This window comes from Salarias fasciatus, chromosome 3, assembly GCF_902148845.1.
Source record: "Salarias fasciatus chromosome 3, fSalaFa1.1, whole genome shotgun sequence".
In the NCBI taxonomy this organism is placed as follows: domain Eukaryota; kingdom Metazoa; phylum Chordata; class Actinopteri; order Blenniiformes; family Blenniidae; genus Salarias; species Salarias fasciatus.
This window is the reverse complement of record NC_043747.1, coordinates 7,928,038-7,950,548: the sequence shown is the minus strand read 5'-3', so window position 1 is coordinate 7,950,548 and position 22,511 is coordinate 7,928,038. Positions and strand designations below refer to the sequence as shown.

The following is a 22,511-nucleotide window of genomic DNA, read 5'->3' as shown; positions in this document are numbered from 1 at the left end:
TAGGAGAGATGTGCCCTGAGGGTTGCTCAAGGAAGCGGCTCACTGTCTGCTTGACCCCCCCGAGAGCCGCTGGCCTCTGGGCCAGGATGTGCTTGTGTACTCTTGGCCACGGGTCCGTCTGTAGGCGTTCCTGCTGATCCCTCTGCTTTGGCTGACACCCATCAGAGTGCTTTCCTGCTGCGGACCATGGCACCTTCTTAGCAGGTGGGACCTGCTGTATCAGCGTGATGGCCGGGTGGGGCACCCCCGCCCTCACCATCTATGTCTGTACTCCTGGCAACTGAGGGGCCCGACTAGCTGCTCAGCAGCTGTTTGGAGCCTGTCAGGCGACCACCTTCAATGCCAGGGCGCCATCTACTAGATGTGTATGTTAGTGGGTGGAGGTTGTTTTGCACAGTGGTGCGGGAGGACCTGGTGCTCTGCCCAAGACCCCGTGGTTCTGGACTTCTACAGTCTTTTTGGACATGGCCCTGTCCCCGTTCACCCTGGGCGTGTGTGGCGTCGATACCAGCTGCCATGCATGGGTTGGAGGCGGCATGATTGGGGACCACGCTCTGGTGTCAACTTTCCTCAGGGGCACTTTGAGGCTAACCCCCCCTAGGGCCCCACGGGCGCCCACCTGGGATCTGCATCTGGTGCTAGAGATCTTGTCAGCCTCCCTTGGGACCCCTGGTGGCAGCGGAGCTGCAGTGGGTGCAACCTAAGACAGCGTTTCGGCTGGTCATTACCACGGCAAAGTACATGGGGGAGCTGTGCACCCTGTCTATTCACCCAGCATGCCTCGGTGGCATCTGGATGGGGCGGGCATCACGCTGTGACTGCCGCTTTCCTTCCAAAGGTGTTGTCATGGCTGTGAACCAACCAGCCGCTATAACTCGCTCAATGTGGTCCCATGGCTGCTACGGCGGATATGCGGACATCTGACCAGCCTGTTGTCTACTATGAAGGGCTCTGCTCTCTTCAGCCAGTGCCTGTCCCACTGGGTTGTGGACACTGTTTGCCATTTCTATCAGGCCGCAGGCCGGCATCTGTCCGATAGTGTGCATTGCCACTCCACTAGGGCGATGTCCATGTCATGGGTCACCCTGAACTGGGTGCCTCTGGACGAGCTATGTACTGTCGCCGTCTGGATGACACTTTCTCCAGGTTCTGCAGGTTAACCGTTGTGCCTCCGCATCCACTACGGATGGTACTGGGCCCTGCAGAGGGTTCCCGGTGGGACTGGTCTCTGGGATTCCTCGTGACCAAGTTGGCATATGTCATTCCAGAGCTTTAAGCACTGCCTCTGGCGGTCAGTAGGGATGAAATAGAATGAAAGTTACAAATGTAAGTATGGTTCTATGAATCCCAGATGACCGCCAGAGCACTCTGTCCCTCGGAATCCTCGTGGTCACTCGAGAAGATTCTGTAGGAGCCGAGCCTGGGTCAGGGACCCGAACTTATGCAGTTCCTGGGTCACCCAGGGGTCACGAGTGACGTTGTTGGTATACATACTCGAACTGCACATGCGCTAAAGGAATATTCCAGTGCTTTAAGCACCACCTCTGGTGGTCATCCGGGATTCATTGAACCATAGTTACTGTACATTCGTAACTTTCACTTTACAAATTCTACAATTTCATTTAGCAGACGCTTTTGTCCAAAGCGACGTACAACAGTCGGGGCATTTCAGGGTTCAGTGTCTTCCCCAAGGACACTTCGACATGCAGACAGGGGGGAGATGGGAGTCGAACTCACAACCTCTCGATTGTGGGACGACTGCTCTCCCCACTGAACCACAGCCCCCCCCCCCTTTAAGTGATGACCTAAGTGCTCAAAATAATCCTTTTCACTTGGGAATCCAGGTTTTTGGCACAGGAGGCAGGTGAAGGAAGAGTCACTGGTGGGTTGTTGAAGGAGTTTACATCTGGGTGGTATCTTGAAAGATGAGATCGGAGGGAACTCCATTTTTTTAAAAAAAGCATGGGCAATTTATGTGGGTACAAGGCAAGGCATGGCTGTGTCCAATGGTTCCATGATGGAGTCTATAATGCTTCAAAATGTTAGTCGTTGTTGGTACAACGGTGTAGCACAATTTACAGGGCCATCCCATCTGTCATTGAAGGGACAAGAACAGAGTCATGGCTTATCGCTAGCTTCAATCAAGGCCCTAAAGATGTCATCTGAGAAGCAGATGTTTGCAGTTCAGAGATCTTCGTCTTCTTCTTTGGAGTGGGTGGCGACCAACAACTTTGGTGCACAGCACCACCTACTGTGTCTCTTGGTGAATGTACTTCAGTTTACATCCTGATCACCGCATTCACTTCAGAGATCTCTACAACCGCAACAGCATTTATTTTGCGACACCGGGCAGTCATGGAGGAGTGGCGTGAGTGGACCATGAGGAAATATTGGTGAAACTAATGAGTTTTTGGACGATTAAAGTCATTTTGGAAGCTGGCGCCATTTATGCCCCATTGGCTAACAGTATATGGAGGTCTGCAGCTCGACTATGGATCTAAATTTTTCCCGGTCCACTTTTCAGATCAGAAAACCCCTCTGAGTGAGTATATTGTTTCTTTCTATATCTTTCTATAAACAATGTGAAAACTGTTTAAACCGAGCTTATCCTTTAAAATGACGTGCATCACACTTCAGACTGCTCTGTTTATTCTACACTCCCGCGCAGGGGTACGGCAGCTGCACAGTTGCTACGGAAGCCCTCTGGCGCCCCCCATGGGAGGTGCGCCTCACACTTTGAAAACCGCTGGTTTAACTACACTACACTGCTGGGGAAAGTGGAGAAGGACTTTAACAGATGGAGGCATCTACCTATTTCTCTGATAGGACGTGTCAACTGCATAAAAATGAATGTGCTGCCGTGATTCCTCTTCCTATTTCAAACACTTCCCATTGCAGTTCCTACAAATTTTTTTAAGAAATTAGAAGGTATGATTTCCAGGTTTATATGGAGGGGTAAAGTGCCCAGAATTAAAATCAAAACATTGTACAGTGCCTCTTGCCATGGTGGGTTAAAACTCCCCAACTTTGATTTTTTTTACTGGGCTGCTCAACTGAGAGCCCTCTGGTTCTGGAAGACAGAGATGCCCCATCCTCCAGCATGGAGGTGAATACAAACGTTTTCAATAGGACTGAAAAAAACACCCTCGTAAACTGGGCAAGATGCCCAAAGAAAACATATTGTTGTCCGTTAGCACGCATTCATTGCTCAGCACTTTGCACATGATGCATGCACAGACTGCAACCTGATACAACACACTCTTATATTGAACACAAAAGCAGTAAATGTGGTCATAAAAATGTTTTAGAAAATACAGATGCCAAGTGGTTTGACAGAGTCCTTGCTGATGCTGTCGTCTCAGTCCTGCAGTGCTTCATGTGGCATGGCCAAACTCGTTGAGACTTGTTCTGAAGGGCGCGTCCGAACTTTTTTCTTAGGATATACATGTTTAAATTGAGTTTTGACAAATCAAAGTATGCTAAAGTCCAACAAAATCAATAATTTGTTAGAAAATGAGTCACAAAAATATTTAGATCTTTACTTTCAGCTTACTTAAAAAGACATGAAAAACCGTGCAATCAATTTATCAGAAAAAAAATAATCAAAATAATGTCATATGAACAACACCCCTGAAAGAGTTTTTACAGTGTTTAGTTCTCTGTATCGGTTTATCTTTTCTTTTTAATTGAGTATGAAGGATCAAAATGGCAATAATCATAAAACGTCCCGAATGGCTCGTTTAGCAAAATGACATAAAGTCATTATTTATTTATTTCTCAATGTAATCTTGAAGAAATCTTCATTTTCTTATTTAAATGTCTCTTCAAATTCTTGAAATCTCAAACTCTTCACTTATTTAAACATCGTTCAGAGAGCAGTGAAGCCTCTCGCTGTCAAGATATCTCAAAAATGTAAATCTGACTTCTAGACTTATTCAATCCGTGTATCATTCGTTCAATTGATATTTAATTAAGAATCAAAAAACAAAATATTGAAAAATGAGTCGTTTTTCCTTTTGTTTTTAAAATGAAAACAAATAAATGAAAATTGGTTTGTTTTTTAATATCCCCTTTGTTAAGACAGATCAAATAAAGGAAAGTTGAAATACGGCCACAGAGCAGACTTTAATGTGATTTTTCAATTTCTTCAATCTCCGTGACCCGGAAGTTCTATCGTCTGTGTTTTGGTTTTTGCCAGCGGGAAAGTGGGCAGGTCACGTCAACCTGTGGGTCAGTTTAAGGTCAGTTTAATAAAAAAAAAAAAAAAAAAAAATACATTTAATATCCGTCTTGACCTGGTGGTTTCATTTCATTTTGTTTCAATCTATTTCTAGTAATTACTGGAGCATTCATCAGGTTCATATTACTTGTAAAGTCAAATGCAACTAGAACTGAAAAAACATCACAACAGACAGATGCTTTATTTATTGATTCAATGATTGTGTGTCCTGGTCCTTGACATTCATTGTACAAACTATATTAAATCAAAATACAGCAGACATTATGCTTGCTTAACATGACTGATCGCATGTGAACACAAAAATAAACTGAGCACAGATATGAATCAAAAGTCACATTAAAAAACTGTGCTGTCATAAGATAAAAAAAGTAATGCAATTAATTACAGTATGTGTAATTCATTCACCTAATTAATCTCATTTTAAATCTCATATCTGCTTTAGGTCCACAAATAAAGAATTCGCATTCTAGGGAGTTACAGAATTGTAGTGCATGACTCGTCAAAATAAATTCTGAGCCCAATCAGGAAACTCAGAAAACACTTTCATTGTTTCATTAACGAAATTCAAAAGAAGAAAAAAAATTAAGCACATCCCAGCAAACTTGTTCGGCCTGGTGCACTATTCAAAAACACAGTACAAACATAGATAAAAAAACAATCTGAAATACAAGGTCCAGCCCGACATGTGACCGCATTACGTGGACAGAGGAGGCGCTGTGATAGGGCGATTTATGCAAAACTTCAACACGTAATATAAAATCAACAGATGATTTATGTGAAAATCAGAGTTTATATGTTTATTTTCACTCTGAAATTTGGGCTTTTTGAATGGCTTCCAATGAGACTGGGGCTCTTCTTGAAACCAACATTCTTGCTCCCTGCTAGAATTTCCCCAGAATTACAGCTTTTTTTGCACCTCCGCATTTCTCACAATTCAAGTGTGACATAATTAATCCTAGACTAATTTTTATGACGTGCTAATTTGCGGTGTGATTAATTAATATAATTAATGCATTAAAATGACAGCCCTAATAAAAACCAAAAGAATAACAGAAGTCGAGTGAGTGGCGATGTTGCAGAGACGTGTCAACCAAGACAGTCCCTGCACATCCAGAGACTTGAGGTACTCAGGGCGAATCTCGTCCACCCCCGGTGCCTTGCCACCAAGGAGCTTACCGACCACCTCGGTGACTTCAGCTTGGGTGATGGATGAGTCCACCTCTGAGACCTCAGCCTCTGCTTCCTCCACGGAAGACGTGGCGACGGGATTGAGGAGGTCCTCGAAGTATTCCTTCCACCGTCCTATGATATCCCCAGTTGAGGTCAGCAACTCCCCACCTCCACTGTAAACAGTGTTGGTGGAGATCTGCTTTCCCCTCCTGAGGCGCTGGACGGTTTGCCAGAATTTCTTCGAGGCCGACCGATAGTCTTACTCCATGGCCTCCCCGAACTCCTCCCAGACCCGAGTTTTTGCCTCCACAACCACTCGGGCTGCAGTTCGCTTGGCCTGCTGGTACCTGTCAGCTGCTTCTGGAGTCCCGTGAGCCAACAAGGCTCGATAGGACTCCTTCTTCAGCTTGATGGCAGCCCTCACTTCCGGTGTCCACCACCGGGTTCGGTGGTTGCCACCACGACAGACCTTACGACCACAGCTCCAGGCAGCTGCTTCGACAATGGAGGTGGAGAACATGGTCCACTCGGACTCAATGTCTCCAACCTCCCTCGGGACATGAGAGAAGCTCTCCCGGAGGTGGGAGTTGAAAACCATGCTGACAGAGGGTTCCACCAGACGTTCCCAACACACCCTCACAATACGTTTGGGTCTGCCAAGTCTGTCCGGTTTTCTCCTCCGCCAGCGAATCCAACTCACCACCAGGTGGTGATCGGTCGACAGCTCTGCTCCTCCGCATTGCCGGCAGTAAGTCGGACCTGTTCCTTGTGCATGTTGGACTCCGGCAGGGCTGCCCTTTGTCACCGGTTCTGTTCATCATTTTTATGGACAGAATTTCTAGGTGCAGCCAGGGGCTGGAGGGGGTCCGGTTCGGGGACCACAGGATTTCATCTCTGCTTTTTGCAGATGATGTTGTCCTGTTGGCTTCATCGAACCAGGACCTACAGCATGCACTGGGGCGGTACGCAGCCGAGTGTGAAGCGACAGGAATGAGGATCAGCACCTCCAAATCCGAGGCGATGGTCCTCAACCGGAACAAGGTGGCTTGCCCTCTCCAGGTAGGTGGAGAGACCCTAGCCCAGGTGGAGGAGTTTAAGTATCTTGGGGTCTTGTTCACGAGTGGGGGACGGATGGAGCGTGAGATTGACAGGCGGATCGGTGCAGCATCTGCAGTGATGCGGTCGTTGTATCGGTCCGTTGTGGTGAAGAGGGAGCTGAGCCGAAAGGCGAAGCTCTCGATTTACCGGTCAATCTACGTTCCCCCCCTCACCTCTGGTCATGAGCTTTGGGTCATGACCGAAAGGACAAGATCCCGGATACAAGCAGCCGAAATGAGCTTCCTCCGTAGGGTGGCTGGGCGCTCCCTTAGAGATAGGGTGAGGAGCTCAGTCACCAGGGAGGAGCTCGGAGTAGAGCCGCTCCTCCTCCACATTGAGAGGGGCCAGCTGAGGTGGCTCGGGCATCTGTTCAGGATGCCTCCTGGACACCTCCCTGGGGAGGTTTTCCGGGCATGTCCCACCGGGAGGAGACCCCGGGAAGACCCAGGACACGCTGGAGAGACTATGTCTCTCGGCTGGCTTGGGAACGCCTTGGGATCCTCCCGGAAGAGCTGGAGGAAGTGTCTGGGGACAGGGAAGTCTGGGCATCTCTGCTGAGACTGCTGGCCCCGCAACCCGGCCCCGGATAAGCGGTTGAAGATGGATGGATGGATGGAGTGAGTGGCGACAACCAAAGAAAAAAAAGAAGAAATTGTCAAAGATGTTATCGCTGGATGAACAGCAACACTGACAGCAGGAGCAGGCAGACTGCAGTGAGGAGGCCGACGTTGTGGTTGACTGGAACTGCAGCTGCAGATGAAGAGGGAAAGAAACGATTAAAACCACAAAAGACTGTTGCTCCTCATTCAGAATGAAATGTCACTTACATGACTCGACGGTGGAGTTGACCGTGATGCTGCTCATCTCGATGTCGAAGCCGGTGACGTTTGGAGTGAAGCTGATCACAGCCTGACCCACCTCCTCCCTCTGAGGAGAACCGGCGCCAGCAAACTGGACGTTCATGGTGTTGATGACCGATCCGGGGCTGCATGGAGAATCAACAGGAGATGATGGTTGAGAAGTCAGCAAACTGTGTCTGAATATCCCCCCTCTGCCCTGGCTGATCACGTGACCCCCGGCCGGTGCCATGGCAACCGGACGCACCGGCTCAAGAAGATATAATTCCTCTTATTCCGCATTTTACTTTCCTTGTCCTCTTTCTAATCACTGAAGAATAAATAAAAATTAGGGTTGGGCACGTTAACGCCCCCTCACGCCCCCCCCCCCCCCCCCCCCCCCCCCCCCCACACACACACACACACACATACATTGTGCTCCAGCTGAGCGTCAAAAAAGCACACACAGCTGCAGCGCTTTCTGCGGTGAAACACCGTCCATTCCTCGTTATTTGCCATATTGAACTCGGCTGAATTATCAGAAATATAATGAGGAAAAGGCTGGTATAAGGCACAAACTGAAATAACGAGCGCAAATATGACGAAAATGAAGTGAAACTTAAATCGCGTATTTTGTTGCCACAACGTTTTGGCCCACTGGGCAGTCTTCAGGTGCTGAAAACAGGCAAATTAAAGTAAATTTCCCTTCAACACACAATCTGGCTTAATGAGGCACAGTTGGGCGTGACTGAATTTATTCTGTCTTCTTTGTCTGAAGGTCAGAGATAGAATGATGTTTGAGGAAGCGTGTGCTCATATCAAACTACGTTTTTCATCTGCTCTGCTCTTGCTAGTGTGTATGTGTGTGTGTGTGTGTGTGTGTGTGTGTGTGTGTGTGTGTGTGTGTGTGTGTGTTCCATTGCTAAAACCTTTGATAAAGCGGTCAATCTGGTGTTTCAAATTATCTGGTTTCCTTGTTAACTGGTGACTGACTTCCTTTAGCACTTCCTGCTGCTGCTCGTAGCAATAGATGTTGAAATCAGACTCATAAAAGATCTGACACGGCTTTTTGCGTGGTTTTTAACATCTATCATCAACAAGGGACGTGAAAGAAAACCAGTCGCCAATTAATATGGAACCAGTTATTCCAAAACACCGGCTCCGCTCCAGTTTCGAGACACTCCTCCTCCGCTAGTCAGCTGCTGCGTTCAGGTGACTGGAGCTGCTGTGGAAAAGTGAAACTTGGTCGTTCACTTGAAAGCAGTGGTGACAGTTGGGCTCAGGAGACACTCAGGAGACACGTGAAGGATGCGTGGACAATTTGCACAAAGGAAAGACTCTCAGACAGCTGTGATCTGGCTCTCGTCATTCACTGAAAAGAACCGCTCAAATGTAGTGACCTATATAGAGGACTGTGTGGACATTCGGACGTCTCAGACGTCAAGGTGAGACGCCGCCATGGTGACATTACCTGAATTGTATCACTTCAATGGAGACAAACGTAGAGGGAAAGGAGTTTCGGAAAAGTATCTCCAGCTGAAAAAGGGATAAAAAAAAAACATTGATAAGAAGCATTTAAATTGAAAGAAATATAATCATCAGATTAATGTAAATCCTCTTATAGTAGCCGGGACTTTTATTTGTCTCTACTGTAGCTGGCACCAGGCTTTTAATGAAAGGAGGCATGTATAAGAGGGAGGCTTGTATTTTAAAAATTTCAAAAAGAGCAGAAAGATCTTTTCTGCTTGTAAAATGTAATGAGCTCATTTATTGAAAACAAGTATCAAACAGTACTAAAACAGTAAGAAACAGTAGTGCAGTTAAGAGCTGGGCAATATATCAAATTAATTCAATTTTATTTTTTCAATCGATGTGAAAAAAATATTTAATCTCAACATCGAGGTTAATGTTTCCTGTCCCTTAGCCATTTTTACTGGACGCGTGAAATACACAATCGGCATATAAGGAGGATTGGCGCTGAATCACAGATTACTGTAAGTACAGTGCCGTAGTGCTTCACAGAAAAAAAGAAAAGACAAAATAAAAAGCTTGTATTGGGAGGCGGCTTTAATGAGCTTTCTTCAAAGACGCACCCGGTCATAAAAGGAGACAGACTTTTAACGGAATACAGGTCATTATTAGAGGATTTACGGTAAACATGAGTGAGATAGTGTTTGACTAAGCCCCGCCCCCCAACACAGTAAAGGGCAGGGGGGTGGGGCTTATTTGCTAGATTGCAGTATTGAATCGATATAAATCCTTTTGAAAAAGTGTATCATTACAAAAAGTACCACAGCAACTGGGCCTACCTGAGCTCTGATCATTTCAGCTCGTTCCCGAAAAGCCTGGGACTGTGGGTTCAGGAGGTCAAAGGTGAAAGTGCTCTCAATCGACCTGAAGGTGACACGGAATGTCACTCTGACCGAGGCCGGGGTCGTCGGCGTGGCAACCACAGGCGTCGATGAGCTCGTTGATGCAACAGTTGCAGTGGTTGCAGCTGAGCTCGTTGTCAGAACGGAGGCTGTAGTTTTCTGGGCCAACATAGTTGAAGGAGAGGTTGCTGTCGTTGTAGAGGCGGGTGTTGTTGTTGCAGCAACTGCAGTTGCCGAAGCTGTTGTAGTTGCTGGGGATGACGTCATGAGAGAAGTTGTTCGGGATGATGTAGATGTTGAAACTGTGGCAGTTGTTGATGTTAGTGCAGATGTTGAAGTAGGTGTTGGAGTTGTTGGAGACGTTGTTGATGTAGGTGTTGGAGATGTTGTTGGATACGTTGTTGATGTAGTTGTTGGAGTTGATGATATTGTTGTTTCACCTAATGTAATTGTTGGAGACGTTGTTGGTGACCTTGATGCAGTTGTTGGAGATGTTGTTGTAGACCTTGACGAAGTTGTTGGAGTTGTAGGAAAAGTTGTTGGAGAAGTTGTTGATGTAGTTGTTAGACTTGTAGGAGAAGTTGTTGGAGACGTTGTAGGAGACGTTAATGTAGTTGGAGTTGTTGGAGACGTTGGAGACATTGTTGATGTAGTTGTTGGCGACGATGTGGTTGTTGGAGCTGACAATGTTGTTGTTTCAGCAGATGAAGTTGATGGAGACGTCGTTGGAGTTGGAAGAGAAGATGTTGCACATGTTGCTGATGTAGTTGTTGGAGTTGGTGGAGACGTTGTTGATGTAGTTCTTGGAGGTGTAGGAGACGTTGTTTGAGACGTTGTAGGAGACGTTGATGTAGTTGTTGGAGTTGTAGGAGAAGTTGTTAGAGACGTTGTAGGAGACGTTGTTAATGTAGTTGTTGGAGATGTTGGAGACGTAGTTGATATAGGTGTTAGAGTTGTTGAAGACGTTGTTGATGTAGGTGATGGAGTTGTTCGAGACGTTGTAGGAGACGTTGTTAATGTCGTTGTTGGAGTTATTGAAGACATTGTTGATGTAGGTGTTAGAGTTGTTGGAGACGTTGTTGATGTAGGAGATGGAGTTGTTCGAGACGTTGTTGATGTAGTTCTTGGAGTTGTAGGAGAAGTTGTAGGAGACGTTATAGGAAACATTGTTGACATAGTTCTTCGAGTTGTGGGAGAAGTTGTTGGAGACGTAAGAGACGATGTAGTTGTTGAAGTTGTAGGAGAAGTTGTTGGAGACGTAGGAGACATTGTTGATCTAGTTGTTGAAGTTGTAGGAGTTGTTGGAGACGTTGTAGGAGACGTTGTTGATGTCGTTGGAGTTGTAGCAGAAGTTGTTGGAGAAGTTCTTGGCAATGAAGTTGATGTAGTTGTTGGAGTTGTTGGAGACGTTGCTGGAGACGTTGATTTAGTTGGTGGCGTTGTAGAAGAAGTTGTTAATGTAGTTGTTGGAGTTGTTGGAGACGTTGATGTAGTTGTTGAAGTTGACAATATGGTTTCAGCAGATGTAATTGTTGGAGACGTTGTTGGAGATGTTGGAGACTCTGTTGTAGAAGTTGTTGGAGACGTCGTTGGAGTTCTTGGAAATGTTGGAGAAGTTGTTGACGTAGTTGCTGGAGTTGGAAGAGAAGGTGTTGCACGCGTTGCTGATGTAGTTGTTGGAGTTGGTGGAGATGTTGATGTAGTTGTTGGAGTTGTAGGAGACGTGGATGTAGTTGTTGAAGTTGCTGGAGACGTTGTTGGCAATGAAGTTGATGTAGTTGTTGGAGTTCTTGGAGACGTTGTTGATGTAGTTGTTTGAGGTTTAGGAGAAGTTGTTCGAGACGTTGCAGGAGACGTTGGAAGAGACGTTGGAGGAGACGTTGTGGATGTAGTTGTTGGAGTTGACGATGTTGTTTCAGCTGATGAAGTTGTTGCAGATGTTTTTGATGGAGTTGGAGTTGTTGGAGACGTTGTTGTAGTTGTTGGAGTTGTTAGAGACGTTGATGTAGTTGATGGAGTTGTTGGAGACATTGTTGATGTAGTTGTTGGAGACATTGTTGATGTAGTTGTTGGAGTTGTTAGAAACGTTGATGTAGTTGATGGAGTTGTTGGAGACATTGTTGATGCAATTGGAGACGTTGATGGAGTTCTTGGAATTGTAGGAGAAGTTGTTGAAGACGTAGGAGATGTTGTTGATGTAGTTGTTGGCATTGCTGGAGAAATTGTTAATGTAGTTGTGAAAGTTGTAGGAGAAGTTGTTGGAGATGTCGTTGATGTAGTTATCGGAGTTGACGATGTTTCAGCTGATGTAGTTGTTGCAGACGTTGTTGATGGAGTTGGTGTTGTTGGAGACGTTGTTGATGTAGTTGTTGAGGGTGTTGGAGACGTTGACGTAGTTGTTGGAGATGATGTAGTTGTTGGAGACGTGGTTGATGTAGTTGTTCAAGTTGAGGATGTTGTTTCAGGAGATGTAGTTGTTGGAGACGTTGGAGATGTTGGAGACTCGGTTGGAGAAGTTGTTGGAGACGTCGTTCGAGTTGTTGGAAATGTTGTTGGAGAAGTTGTTGACATTGTTGTTGAAGTTTGAAGAGAAGGTGTTGCACGCGTTGCTGATGTAGTTGTTGGAGACGTTGTTGGAGTTGTTGGAGTTGTTGAAGATGTTGTGGATGTAGTTATAGTAGTTGTTATCGACGTTGATGTAGTTGATAGAGTTGGAGACATTATTGATGTAGTTGTTGGAGTTGTTGGAGACGTTGTTGATGTAGTTGTTGGAGTTATTAGAGATGTTGATGTAGTTCTTGGAGTTGTAGAAGAAGTTGCTGATGGAGTTGTTGGAGTTGATGATGCTGTTGTGTCAGCTGATATAGTTGTTGCAGAAGTTGTGGAAGACGTTGTTGGAGACATTGTCGGAGTTGTTGGAGAAGTTGGAGAAGTTGTTGGAGACGTTATTCGAGTTTTTGGAGACGTTGCTGGAGAAGTTATCGCAGTTGTTGGAGACGTTGTTGGAGAAGTTGTTGGAGTTGTTGGAGACATTGATGTAGTTGTTGGAGTTGATGTTTTTTCATCTGATGTCGATGTTGCAGAAGTTGTGGGAGACGTTGGTGGAGACGTCGGAGTTGTTAGAGACGTTGATGTAGATGTTGGAGTTGACGATGCTGTTGTTTCAGCTGATAAAGTTGTTGGAGACATTGTTGACGTAGGTGTTGGAGTTGACGATGCTGTTTCAACGGATGTTGTTGTTGGTGACGTTGATGGAGAAGTTGTTGCACTTGTTGGAGAAGTTCCTGGAGACATTGTTGGAGTTGTTGGAGAAGCTGATGCAGTTGTTGCAGAAGTTGTGGGAGACGTTGTTGGCGACGTTGTTGGAGTTGTTGAAGATTTTGGAGACGTCATTGATGCAGTTGATGGAGTTGACGATGTTGTGTCCGCTGATGTTGTTGTTGGAGACGTTGATGGAGAAGTTGTTGCAGTTGTTGTTGTTGAAGTTGATGATGTTGTTTCATCTGATGTAGTTGTTGCAGACGTTGTGGGAGACTTTGTTGATGTAGTTGATGAAGTTGTTGGAGACGTTGTTGATATCGTTGTTGGAGTTGTAGAAGTTGCTGGAGATGTTGTTGGCGATATTGTTGATGTAGTTGTTGGAGTTGATGATTGTGTTGTTTCAGCTGATATATTTGTTGGAGACGTTGAAGAAGTTTTTAGAGAGGTTGTTGGAGAAGTTGGTGATGTAGTTGTTGGAGCTGTTGGAGACGTTGAAGGAGAAGTTGTTGCAGTTCTTGGAGACATTCTTGGCGTTGTTGGAGAAGTTTTTGGAGTTGTTTGAGACGTTGATGTAGTTGGTGGAGTTGATGTTGTTTCATCTGATGCATTAGTTGCAGAAGTTGTGGGAGATGTTGTTGGAGACTTTGTTGGAGTTGTTGGAGAAGATTTTGGAGACGTTGTTGATGTAGTTGTTGAAGTTGATGATGTTGTTGTTTCATGTGATGTAGTTGTTGCAGAAGTTGTGGGTGACGTTGGTGATGTTGTTTGAGAAGTTGTTGGAGAGGTTTCAGGAGTTGTTGGAGACGTTGATGTAGTTGTTGGAGTTGTCTTAGATGTTGTTGATGTAGATGTTGGAGGTGACAATGTTTCAGCTGGTGAAGTTGTTGGGGACGAACTTGTAGCTGTTGGACTTGTAGGAGAAGTTGTTAGAGACGTTGTTGGAGTTGTTGTAGGAGTTGTTGGAGACGTTGCTGATGTAGTGGGAGTTGTTGGAGACGTTGTTGATGTAGGTGTTGGAGTTGATGATGCTGTTTCAGCTGATGTTGTTTTTAGAGGCGTCAATGGAGAAGTTGTTGGAGAAGTTGTTGGAGACATTGTTGGATTTGTTGGAGAAGCTGTTGCAGTTGTTGGAGACGTTGATGAAGTTGACAGAGTTGACGATATTGTGTCCGCTGATGTTGTTGTTGGAGACATTGATGGAGAAGTTGTTGTGGACATTGTTGGAGTTGTTGGAGAAGTTGTTGGAGACGATGTTGATGTAGTTGTTGGAATTTTAGGAGTTGCTGGAGACGTTGGCGATGTTGTTGATGTAGTTGTTGGAGTTGATGACGTTGTGGCTTCAGCTGATGTACTTGTTGGAGACCTTGTCAGAGTTGTTGGAAAAGTTGTTGCAGAGATTGTTGGAGTTGTTAGAGACGTTGTTGATGTAGTTGACGATGTTGATGTAGTTGTTTGAGATGATGTTGTTTCATGTGATGTGGTTGTTGCAGAATTTGTGGGAGATGTTGCAGGAGCTATTGCAGAAGTTGTTGGAGTTTTTGGAGACGTTGATGTGGTTGTTGGAGTTGAAGTTGTTGTTTCATCTGATGTAGTTGTTGCAGAAGTTGTGGGAGACATTGGAGAAGTTGTTGGAGTTGTTGGAGAAGTTGTAGGAGTTGTCGGAGACGTTGATGTAGTTGTTGGAGTTGTTGGAGACATTGTTGAGGTAGGTGTTGGAGAGGACGATGTTGTTGATTCAGCTGATGAAGTTGTTGGAGATGTTGTTGACGTAGGTGTTTTAGCTGATGTTGTTGTTGGAGATGTTGATGGAGAAGTTGTTGCAGTTGTTGGAGACGATGTAGTTGTTGGAGGTGTAGGAGACGTTGTTGATGTAGATGTTGGAGTTGACGATGTTGTTTCAGCTGATGAAGTTGTTGGAGACGTTGTTGGGGACAAAGATCCAGTTCTTGGAGATGTTGTAGATGTAGTTGTTGAAGTTGATGATGTTGTTGTTTCATCTGATGCAGTTGTTGCAGAAGTTGTGGGTGACGTTGGTGATGTTGATGGAGAAGTTGTTGGAGAGGTTCCAGGATTTGTTGGAGACATTGATGTAGTTGTTGGAGTTGTTGGAGTTGTCTTTGATGCTGCTTCCATTTTAAAAACTTCATTTAGTGCGTGTGCAGTAGCTTTTAACAGTTTTACATCCTTTGAGCACCACGCCTTTATTTTTAGCAGTCCCCAGATCCTGTGTTTAACAGTATACAGACCCCCTCAATACTCTAGTCTTTTTATTTGTGAATTTTCAGAACTTTTAACAATAATTCATTCTAAATATAGTAGAATTTTAATAACTGGTGATTTTAACTTACACCTTGATGACAACTCGGACTCTATGTCCAGAGAATTCTTAAACCTTTTAAACTGTTTAGATTTTAAACAGCATGTCGCACAGCCAACTCACAACAGAGGACACACCCTGGACCTGGTTATAACCCACGGTCTGTCCATCAGTGTGTCCTCTGTTGTTGACCTGGCTGTGTCTGACCACTACTGTGTGTTTTTTAACATCACCAGTTTTAACCAGCAGGAAGCCCCGGTGAGAACAGTGAGGAGACGCTACCTTACTTCTGAAGTGGCTGCAGATTTTATAGAGATTTTACAGAGCACTCCTGCAGTGATTTTGCCTGCATCTTGTGATTTTATTGTTGACGATTTTAACAGTAAACTGAAGTCCAGTCTGGATTCAGTCGCTCCACTTTTAACTAAAACAATCAAGGGCCATTCCAAACCCCCGTGGAGGAGAAATGATATAGTCATCAAACTGAAAAGAAACTGCAGGAGTGCTGAAAGAAGGTGGAGAAAATCCAAGTTGACTGTACATCACCAGATTCTATGTCAACAACTCAAAATTTACAATAATGCAGTTAAACAGGCCCGAACTTCCCACTTCTCTAAACTTATTTCAGACAATAAAGACAACCCCCGGTTCCTCTTCTCCACCTTCAACATTTTAACAGGCACTAATTTTAATAAAGCTTTTAAGGAGCCAACAGACGCTCTCTGTGAAGACTTTGCAGACCACTTCAGAACTAAAATCATGGACATCAGGTCCAGTCTTTTACCCCAACAGGTTTTATCAGTGAACACAGCTGAACCGTTGTCCATGCCTGAGGAAACACTGGACAGTTTTGACCTGGTTGATGCGAGGACTCTTGGTCGAGTTTTCTCCCAAGTAAAATCAACAACCTGCCTTTTAGATCCCATCCCCACACCACTTTTTAAATCACTTTATGGATTCCTTGAGGAACAGATTTTAAATATCATGAACAGCTCTCTTCAGACGGGTGTCTTCCCCACTGCCTTTAAAACGGCGGTGGTGAAGCCCCTTCTGAAGAAGAGCAATTTAGACCCCGATGTTTTTAATAACTACAGACCAGTATCCAACTTACCATTTTTAAGTAAAGTTTTAGAAAGACTGGTTTTTAACCAAGTCAATGACTTTTTAATTATTAATAACATTTTAGAAAGACATCAGTCTGGTTTTAGAGTGAACCACAGTACCGAGACGGCCCTTTTAAAGATTTTAAATGATATCAGGTGGAATTTAGATAATAAAAAGCTCACAGTGATGGTTCTACTGGACCTGAGTGCTGCATTTGATACAGTAGACCACCACATTTTAATAAATAGACTGAGTCACCTGGTGGGCCTCTCTGGTACTGTTCTTAACTGGTTCAGTTCTTATCTCACAGATCGATGTTTTTATGTAAGTTTGGATACTTGTTCCTCAGGAACCCATGAAATTAGGTGTGGGGTTCCCCAAGGTTCAATTTTAGGTCCTATACTTTTTAATCTCTACATGCTTCCACTTGGGGACGTCATCAGGAGACACGGCATCAGTTTCCATAGTTACGCTGACGACACTCAGCTGTACATCGCCGTGTCTCCTGATGACTCAGGGCCAATAGAAACCCTTTTTAACTGTATTTCAGACATCAAGTCATGGATGGCAGTGAATTTCCTACAGCTCAACCAGGACAAGACTGAGGTTTTAGTTATCGGTCCTGAAGGTCAGAGAGAGAAGATTTTACCAAAATTACGGGATTTTAAACCAGCACAATCAGTTAAGAACCTGGGCGTGATTTTTGACTCTGAGCTAAATTTTATTCCACACATAAAAAACATAACTAAGATTGGATTTTATCATCTTAAGAACATAGCTAGAGTCCGCCCGTTTCTCTCTCAGGCCAGCACAGAGGTGCTAATGCATGCTTTTATCTCCTGTAGATTAGACTACTGTAATGCCTTGCTCTCTGGTCTTCCCAAAAAGAATATTTCAAACTTACAGCTATTACAAAACTCAGCCGCTCGCGTGCTGACGAGGACTAGGGGGCGGGCCCACATTACACCGGTTTTACAGTCGCTGCATTGGCTCCCTGTCCGCTTCAGGATCGATTTTAAGGTTCTCTTATTAGTTTTTAAATGTCTTAACGGCCTTGCGCCTTCTTATTTAGCTGATCTGTTTTACCCTATCGACCCTCGCGGGCCCTGAGGTCCTCTGGCAGTGCCTTATTGTGTGTTCCTAAAGCCAGAACCAAGACTCATGGTGAGGCGGCTTTTGGCCATTATGGCCCCCGCCTGTGGAACAGCCTGCCAGAGAACCTCAGGACCGCAGAGACCGTTGATATTTTTAAAGGGAGGTTGAAAACACACCTTTTTAATCAGGCTTTTAACTGACCTTTTATAGTCCTCTTATTCCATTATTATTTATGTAATTTTATTCTATTTTATTATGCACATTCAACTTGTTTTACTTTTTTACTTTATAATCCTATCTTATTATCTTATTTTAATTTTGTGTCATATTTTATTACGTTTTAGCTGTTTAATTCCAGTGTTTCCTCAGGGGGGTCCTTCACACCGGGAGTTGGTGCTGGTCCAATGCTGGGGTTACTGTGCCCGGGTACTCTGGTCCTGGCTGGCCTGGGGGCTCCACACTTTGGTGTGCGAGTTCCCATGGTCTGTCGGGGTCGGGGGTCGGGCGCTGGAGCCCCAGTTTTAATTGACCCTCGACTTCCCTTGGTGTGGGGGGCCCCACTGGTGGCGTTTTCCCTAAGATGCTCAGTGCCATGCCATGTCTCCTCTGTTCTGTGCGAATTAATGGTAGAGTGTGAGTGTGAGGGTGAGTGTGAGGGTGAGTGTGAGGGTGAGTGTGAGGGTGTGGGTGAGGGTGAGGGTGAGGGTGAGGGTGAGGGTGAGGGTGAGTGTGTGTGTGGTGCATACTGTTTGATGGCGCGGTTTTTATTCTTTTTGTTTTTATGACTGTTTTTAATGTTCAGCACTTTGCGTTGTTTTTATTAATATGAAAAGTGCTATATAAATAAAATCTGATTTGAATCTGATTTGATTTGATTTGATTTGATGTAGATGTTGGAGTTGACAATGTTGTTTGAGCTGGTGAAGTTGTTGGAGACATTGTTGGCGATGAAGTTGTAGTTGTTGGACTTGTAGGAGAAGTTGTTGGAGAAGCTGTTGCAGTTGTTGGAGACGTTGATGATGAAATTGATAGAGTTGACGATGTTGTTGTGTCCGCTGATGTTGTAGTTGGAGACGTTGGAGAAGTTGTTGGAGACGATGTTAATGCAGTTGCTGGAGGTGTTGGAGACGTTGTTGATGTAGTTGTTGGAGTTTTAGTCGGAGCTGCTGGAGACGTTGGCGATGTTGTTGATGTAGTTGTTGGAGTTGATGACGTTGTGGCTTCAGCTGATGTACTTGTTGGAGACCTTGTCAGAGTTGTTGGAAAAGTTGTTGCAGAAGTTGTTGGAGTTGTTGGAGACGTCTTAGATGTTGTTGATGTAGATGTTGGAGTTGACAATGTTGTTTGAGCTGGTGAAGTTGTTGGAGACGTTGTTGGCGATGAAGTTGTAGTTGTTGGACTTGTAGGAGAAGTTGTTAGAGACGTTATGGGAGTTGTTGGAGACGTTGTTGGAGACGTTGTTGGATTTGTTGGAGACGTTGTTGATGAAATTGATAGAGTTGACGATATTGTTGTGTCCGCTGATGATGTTGTTGGAGACGTTGGAGAAGTTGTTGGAGACGATGTTGATGCAGTTGCTGGAGGTGTTGGAGACGTTGTTGATGTAGTTGTTGGAGTTTTAGTCGGAGTTGCTGGAGACGTTGGCGACGTTGTTGATGTAGTTGTTGGAGTTGATGACGTTGTGGCTTCAGCTGATGTAGTTGTTGCAGAAGTTGTGGGTGACGTTGGTGATGTTGTTGGAGAAGTTGTTGGAAAGGTTTCAGGAGTTGTCGGAGACGTTGATGTAGTTGTTGGAGTTGTCTTAGATGTTGTTGATGTAGATGTTGGAGTTGACAATGTTTCAGCTGGTGAAGTTGTTGGAGACATTGTTGACGTAGGTGTTGAAGTTGACGATGCTTTTTCAGCTGAGGTTGTTGTTGGAGAAGTAGATGGAGAAGTTGTTGCAGATGTTGTTGGAGACATTGTTGGAGTTGTTTGAGAAGCTGTTGCAGTTGTTGGAGACGTTGATGTAGTTGTTGGAGTTGATGTTGTTTCATGTGATGGGGTTGTTGCAGAATTTGTGGGAGACGTTGTAGGAGTTGTTGCAGAAGTTGTTGGAGTTGTTGGAGACGCTGATGTAGTTGTTGGAGTTGAAGTTGTTGTTGTTTCATCTGATGTAGTTGTTGCAGAAGTTGTGGGTGACGTTGGTGACGTTGGTGATTTTGTTGGAGAAGTTGTTGGAGACGTTGATGTAGTTGTTGGAGTTGTCTTAGATGTTGTTGATGTAGATGTTGGAGTTGACAATGTTGTTTCAGCTGGGTGAAGTTGTTGGAGACGTTGTTGGGGACATTGTTGGAGAACCTGTAGAGGAAGTTGCTCGAGACCTTTTTGGAGAAGTTGTAGGAGCTGGAGACGTTGGTGATGTAGTCGGAGTTGTTGGAGACATTGTTGACGTAGGTGTTGGAGTTGACGATGCTTTTTCAGCTGATGTTGTTGTTGGAGATGTAGATGGAGAAGTTGTTGCAGTTGTTGGAGAAGTTGTTGGAGACATTGTTGGATTTGTTGGAGAAGCTGTTGCAGTTGTTGGAGACGTTGTTGATGAAGTTGATAGAGTTGACGATGTTGTGTCTGCTGATGTTGCTGTTCGAGACATTGGTGGAGAAGTTGTTGCAGTTGTTGGAGACGCTGATGTAATTGTTGGAGTTGAAGTTGTTTCATGTGATGGGGTTGTTGGAGAATTTGTGGGAGAAGTTGTAGGAGTTGTTGCAGAAGTTGTTGGAGTTGTTGGAGACGTTGATGTAGTTGTTGGAGTTGAAGTTGTTGTTTCATCTGATGTGGTTGTCGCAGAAGTATTGGGAGACATTGGAGAAGTTGTTGGAGTTGTTGGAGAAGTTGTAGGAGTTGTCGGAGACATTGATGTAGTTGTTGGAGACATTGTTGAGGTAGTTGTTGGAGATGACGATGTTGTTGATTCAGCTGATGAAGTTGTTGGAGATGTTGTTGACGTAGGTGTTGGAGTTGACGGTACTGTTTTAGCTGATGTTGTTGTTGGAGATGTCGATGGAGAAGTTGTTGCAGTTGTTGGAGATGCTGATGTAGTTGTTGGAGTTGTAGGAGACGTTGTTGATGTAGATGGTGGAGTTGACGATGTTGTTGCTTCAGCTGATGAAGTTGGTTGAGACGTTGTTGGCGACAAAGTTGTAGTTGTTGGAGACGTTGTAGATGTAGTTGTTGGACTTGTAGGAGAAGTTGTTCGAGACGTTATTGGAGTTGTTCGAGATGGAGACGTTATTGGCGACATTGTTGGAGTTGTTGGAGCAGCTGTTTCAGTTGTTGGAGAAGTTGTTGGAGACATTGTTGGAGTTGTTTGAGAAGCTGTTGCAGTTGTTGGAGACGCTGATGTAGTTGATGGAGTTGATGTTGTTTCATGTGATGGGGTTGTTGCAGAAGTTTTGGGAGACATTGGAGAAGTTGTTGGAGTTGTTTGAGAAGTTGTAGGAGTTGTTGGAGATGTGGATGTAGTTGTTGGAGTTGTAGGAGACGTTGTTGATGTAGATGTTGGAGTTGACGATGTTGTTTCAGCTGATGAAGTTGTTGGAGACGTTGATGAAGTTGTTGGAGTTGATGTTGTTTCATGTGATGTGGTTGTTGCAGAATTTGTGGGAGACGTTGTAGGAGTTATTGCAGAAGTTGTTGGAGTTGTTGGAGACGTTGATGTAGTTGTTGGAGTTGAAGTTGTTGTTTCATCTGATGTGGTTGTTGCAGAAGTTGTGGGAGGCATTGGAGAAGTTGTTGGAGTTGTTGGAGAAGTTGTAGGAGTTGTCGGAGACGTTGATGTAGTTGTTGGAGTTGTTGGAGACATTGTTGAGGTAGGTGTTGGAGTTGACGGTGTTGATTCAGCTGATGAAGTTGTTGGAGATGTTGTTGACGTAGGTGTTGGAGTTGACGGTGCTGTTTTAGATGATGTTGTTGTTGGAGATGTTGATGGAGAAGTTGTTGCAGTTGTTGGAGACGCTGATGTAGTTGTTGGAGTTGTAGGAGACGTTGATGTAGATGTTGGAGTTGACGATGTTGTTGTTTCAGCTGATGACGTTGTTGGCGACAAAGTTGTAGTTGTTGGAGGTGTTGTAGATGTAGTTGTTGAAGTTGATGTTGTTGTTTCATCTGATGTGGTTGTTGCAGAAGTTGTGGGTGACGTTGGTGATGTTGTTGGAGAAGTTGTTGCAGTTGTTGGAGACGTTGCTGTAGTTGGTGGAGTTGTCTTCGATGTTGTTGATGTAGATGTTGGAGTTGACAATGTTGTTTGAGCTGGTGAAGTTGTTGGAGATGTTGTTGTCGATGAAGTTGTAGTTGTTGGACTTGTAGGAGAAGTTGTTAGAGACATTATTGGAGTTGTTGGAGACGTTGTTGGGGACATTGTTGGAGAAGCTGTTGAGGAAGGTGTTCGAGACCTTGTTGTAGAAGTTGTAGGAGTTGGAGACGTTGCTGATGTCGTCGGAGTTGTTGGAGACATTGTTGACGTAGGTGTTGGAGTTGTTGGAGACGTTGATGTAGTTGTGGGAGATGTTGTTGATGTAGTTTTCGCAGAAATTGTTGTAAATTTTTGTGATGATGTAGTTGCACTAGAAGAAGTTGTGGTGTGGGTCGTTGGTGTAGCAGATGTGGTTTTGGGTCTTCTGGTGCTTGTTTGGGTCGTCAACGTCTGAGTGGTTGTGGGCAGCATTGCTGTTGTCATAGTTGATGATGTACCCTCACTTGCAACAGATGTCTCTGTGGTTGCTGATATTCATATTCATGTGACATGTCAGTTAGTCACATCACTTTCTTGCAATTGTACAGTTGAATGTTTTCTTTCTCAAATTAAAATGTAAATAGAAACTCAGTATTTACAATCACTCAGAAATCACTTAGCTCACCTGTTAGCACCAGAAACACTGAGAGCAGTAACCAAGTGTCCATTTTGACACTTTTTAACTGCAAAAAAAAGAAGAAAAAGAAAAAGAAGTCACATGGTACATTTTTCATTCACTTTTTTATTT

General features: G+C 44.5%; 1 protein-coding gene across 1 annotated transcript; it reads right to left on the bottom strand.

Moving 5' to 3' along the window:
• Positions 1 to 9,729: 9,729 nt before the first annotated feature.
• LOC115386185 (putative uncharacterized protein DDB_G0286901) lies at positions 9,730 to 22,275 on the bottom strand. Its single transcript, XM_030088408.1, has 16 exons — positions 22,228 to 22,275; positions 21,653 to 22,094; positions 19,988 to 20,793; positions 19,775 to 19,856; positions 19,454 to 19,604; positions 18,431 to 18,605; positions 14,701 to 14,758; positions 14,071 to 14,092; positions 13,874 to 13,948; positions 12,986 to 13,144; positions 11,803 to 11,929; positions 11,238 to 11,461; positions 11,038 to 11,128; positions 10,469 to 10,992; positions 10,157 to 10,396; positions 9,730 to 10,018 (listed from the first exon to the last, which is right to left on the bottom strand). The coding sequence occupies exons 1-16, from the start codon at positions 22,273 to 22,275 to the stop codon at positions 9,730 to 9,732; spliced, it is 3,513 nt and encodes a 1,170-aa protein (XP_029944268.1).
• Positions 22,276 to 22,511: the final 236 nt, after the last annotated feature.

Coding starts and splice junctions, on each gene's coding strand:
- LOC115386185 (XM_030088408.1), bottom strand. CDS start 22,275: ATGTCACATGAATATGAATATCAGCAACCACAGAGACATCTGTTGCAA. Junction 19,857..19,987: donor CTCCAACAACTGCAACAACT/TCTCCATCTACA, acceptor TTCTCCAAAAAG/GTCTCGAGCAACTTCCTCTA. Junction 13,949..14,070: donor TCTCCAACAAATCCAACAAT/GTCTCCAACAAC, acceptor CCACTACATCAG/CAACGTCTCCAACAACTCCT.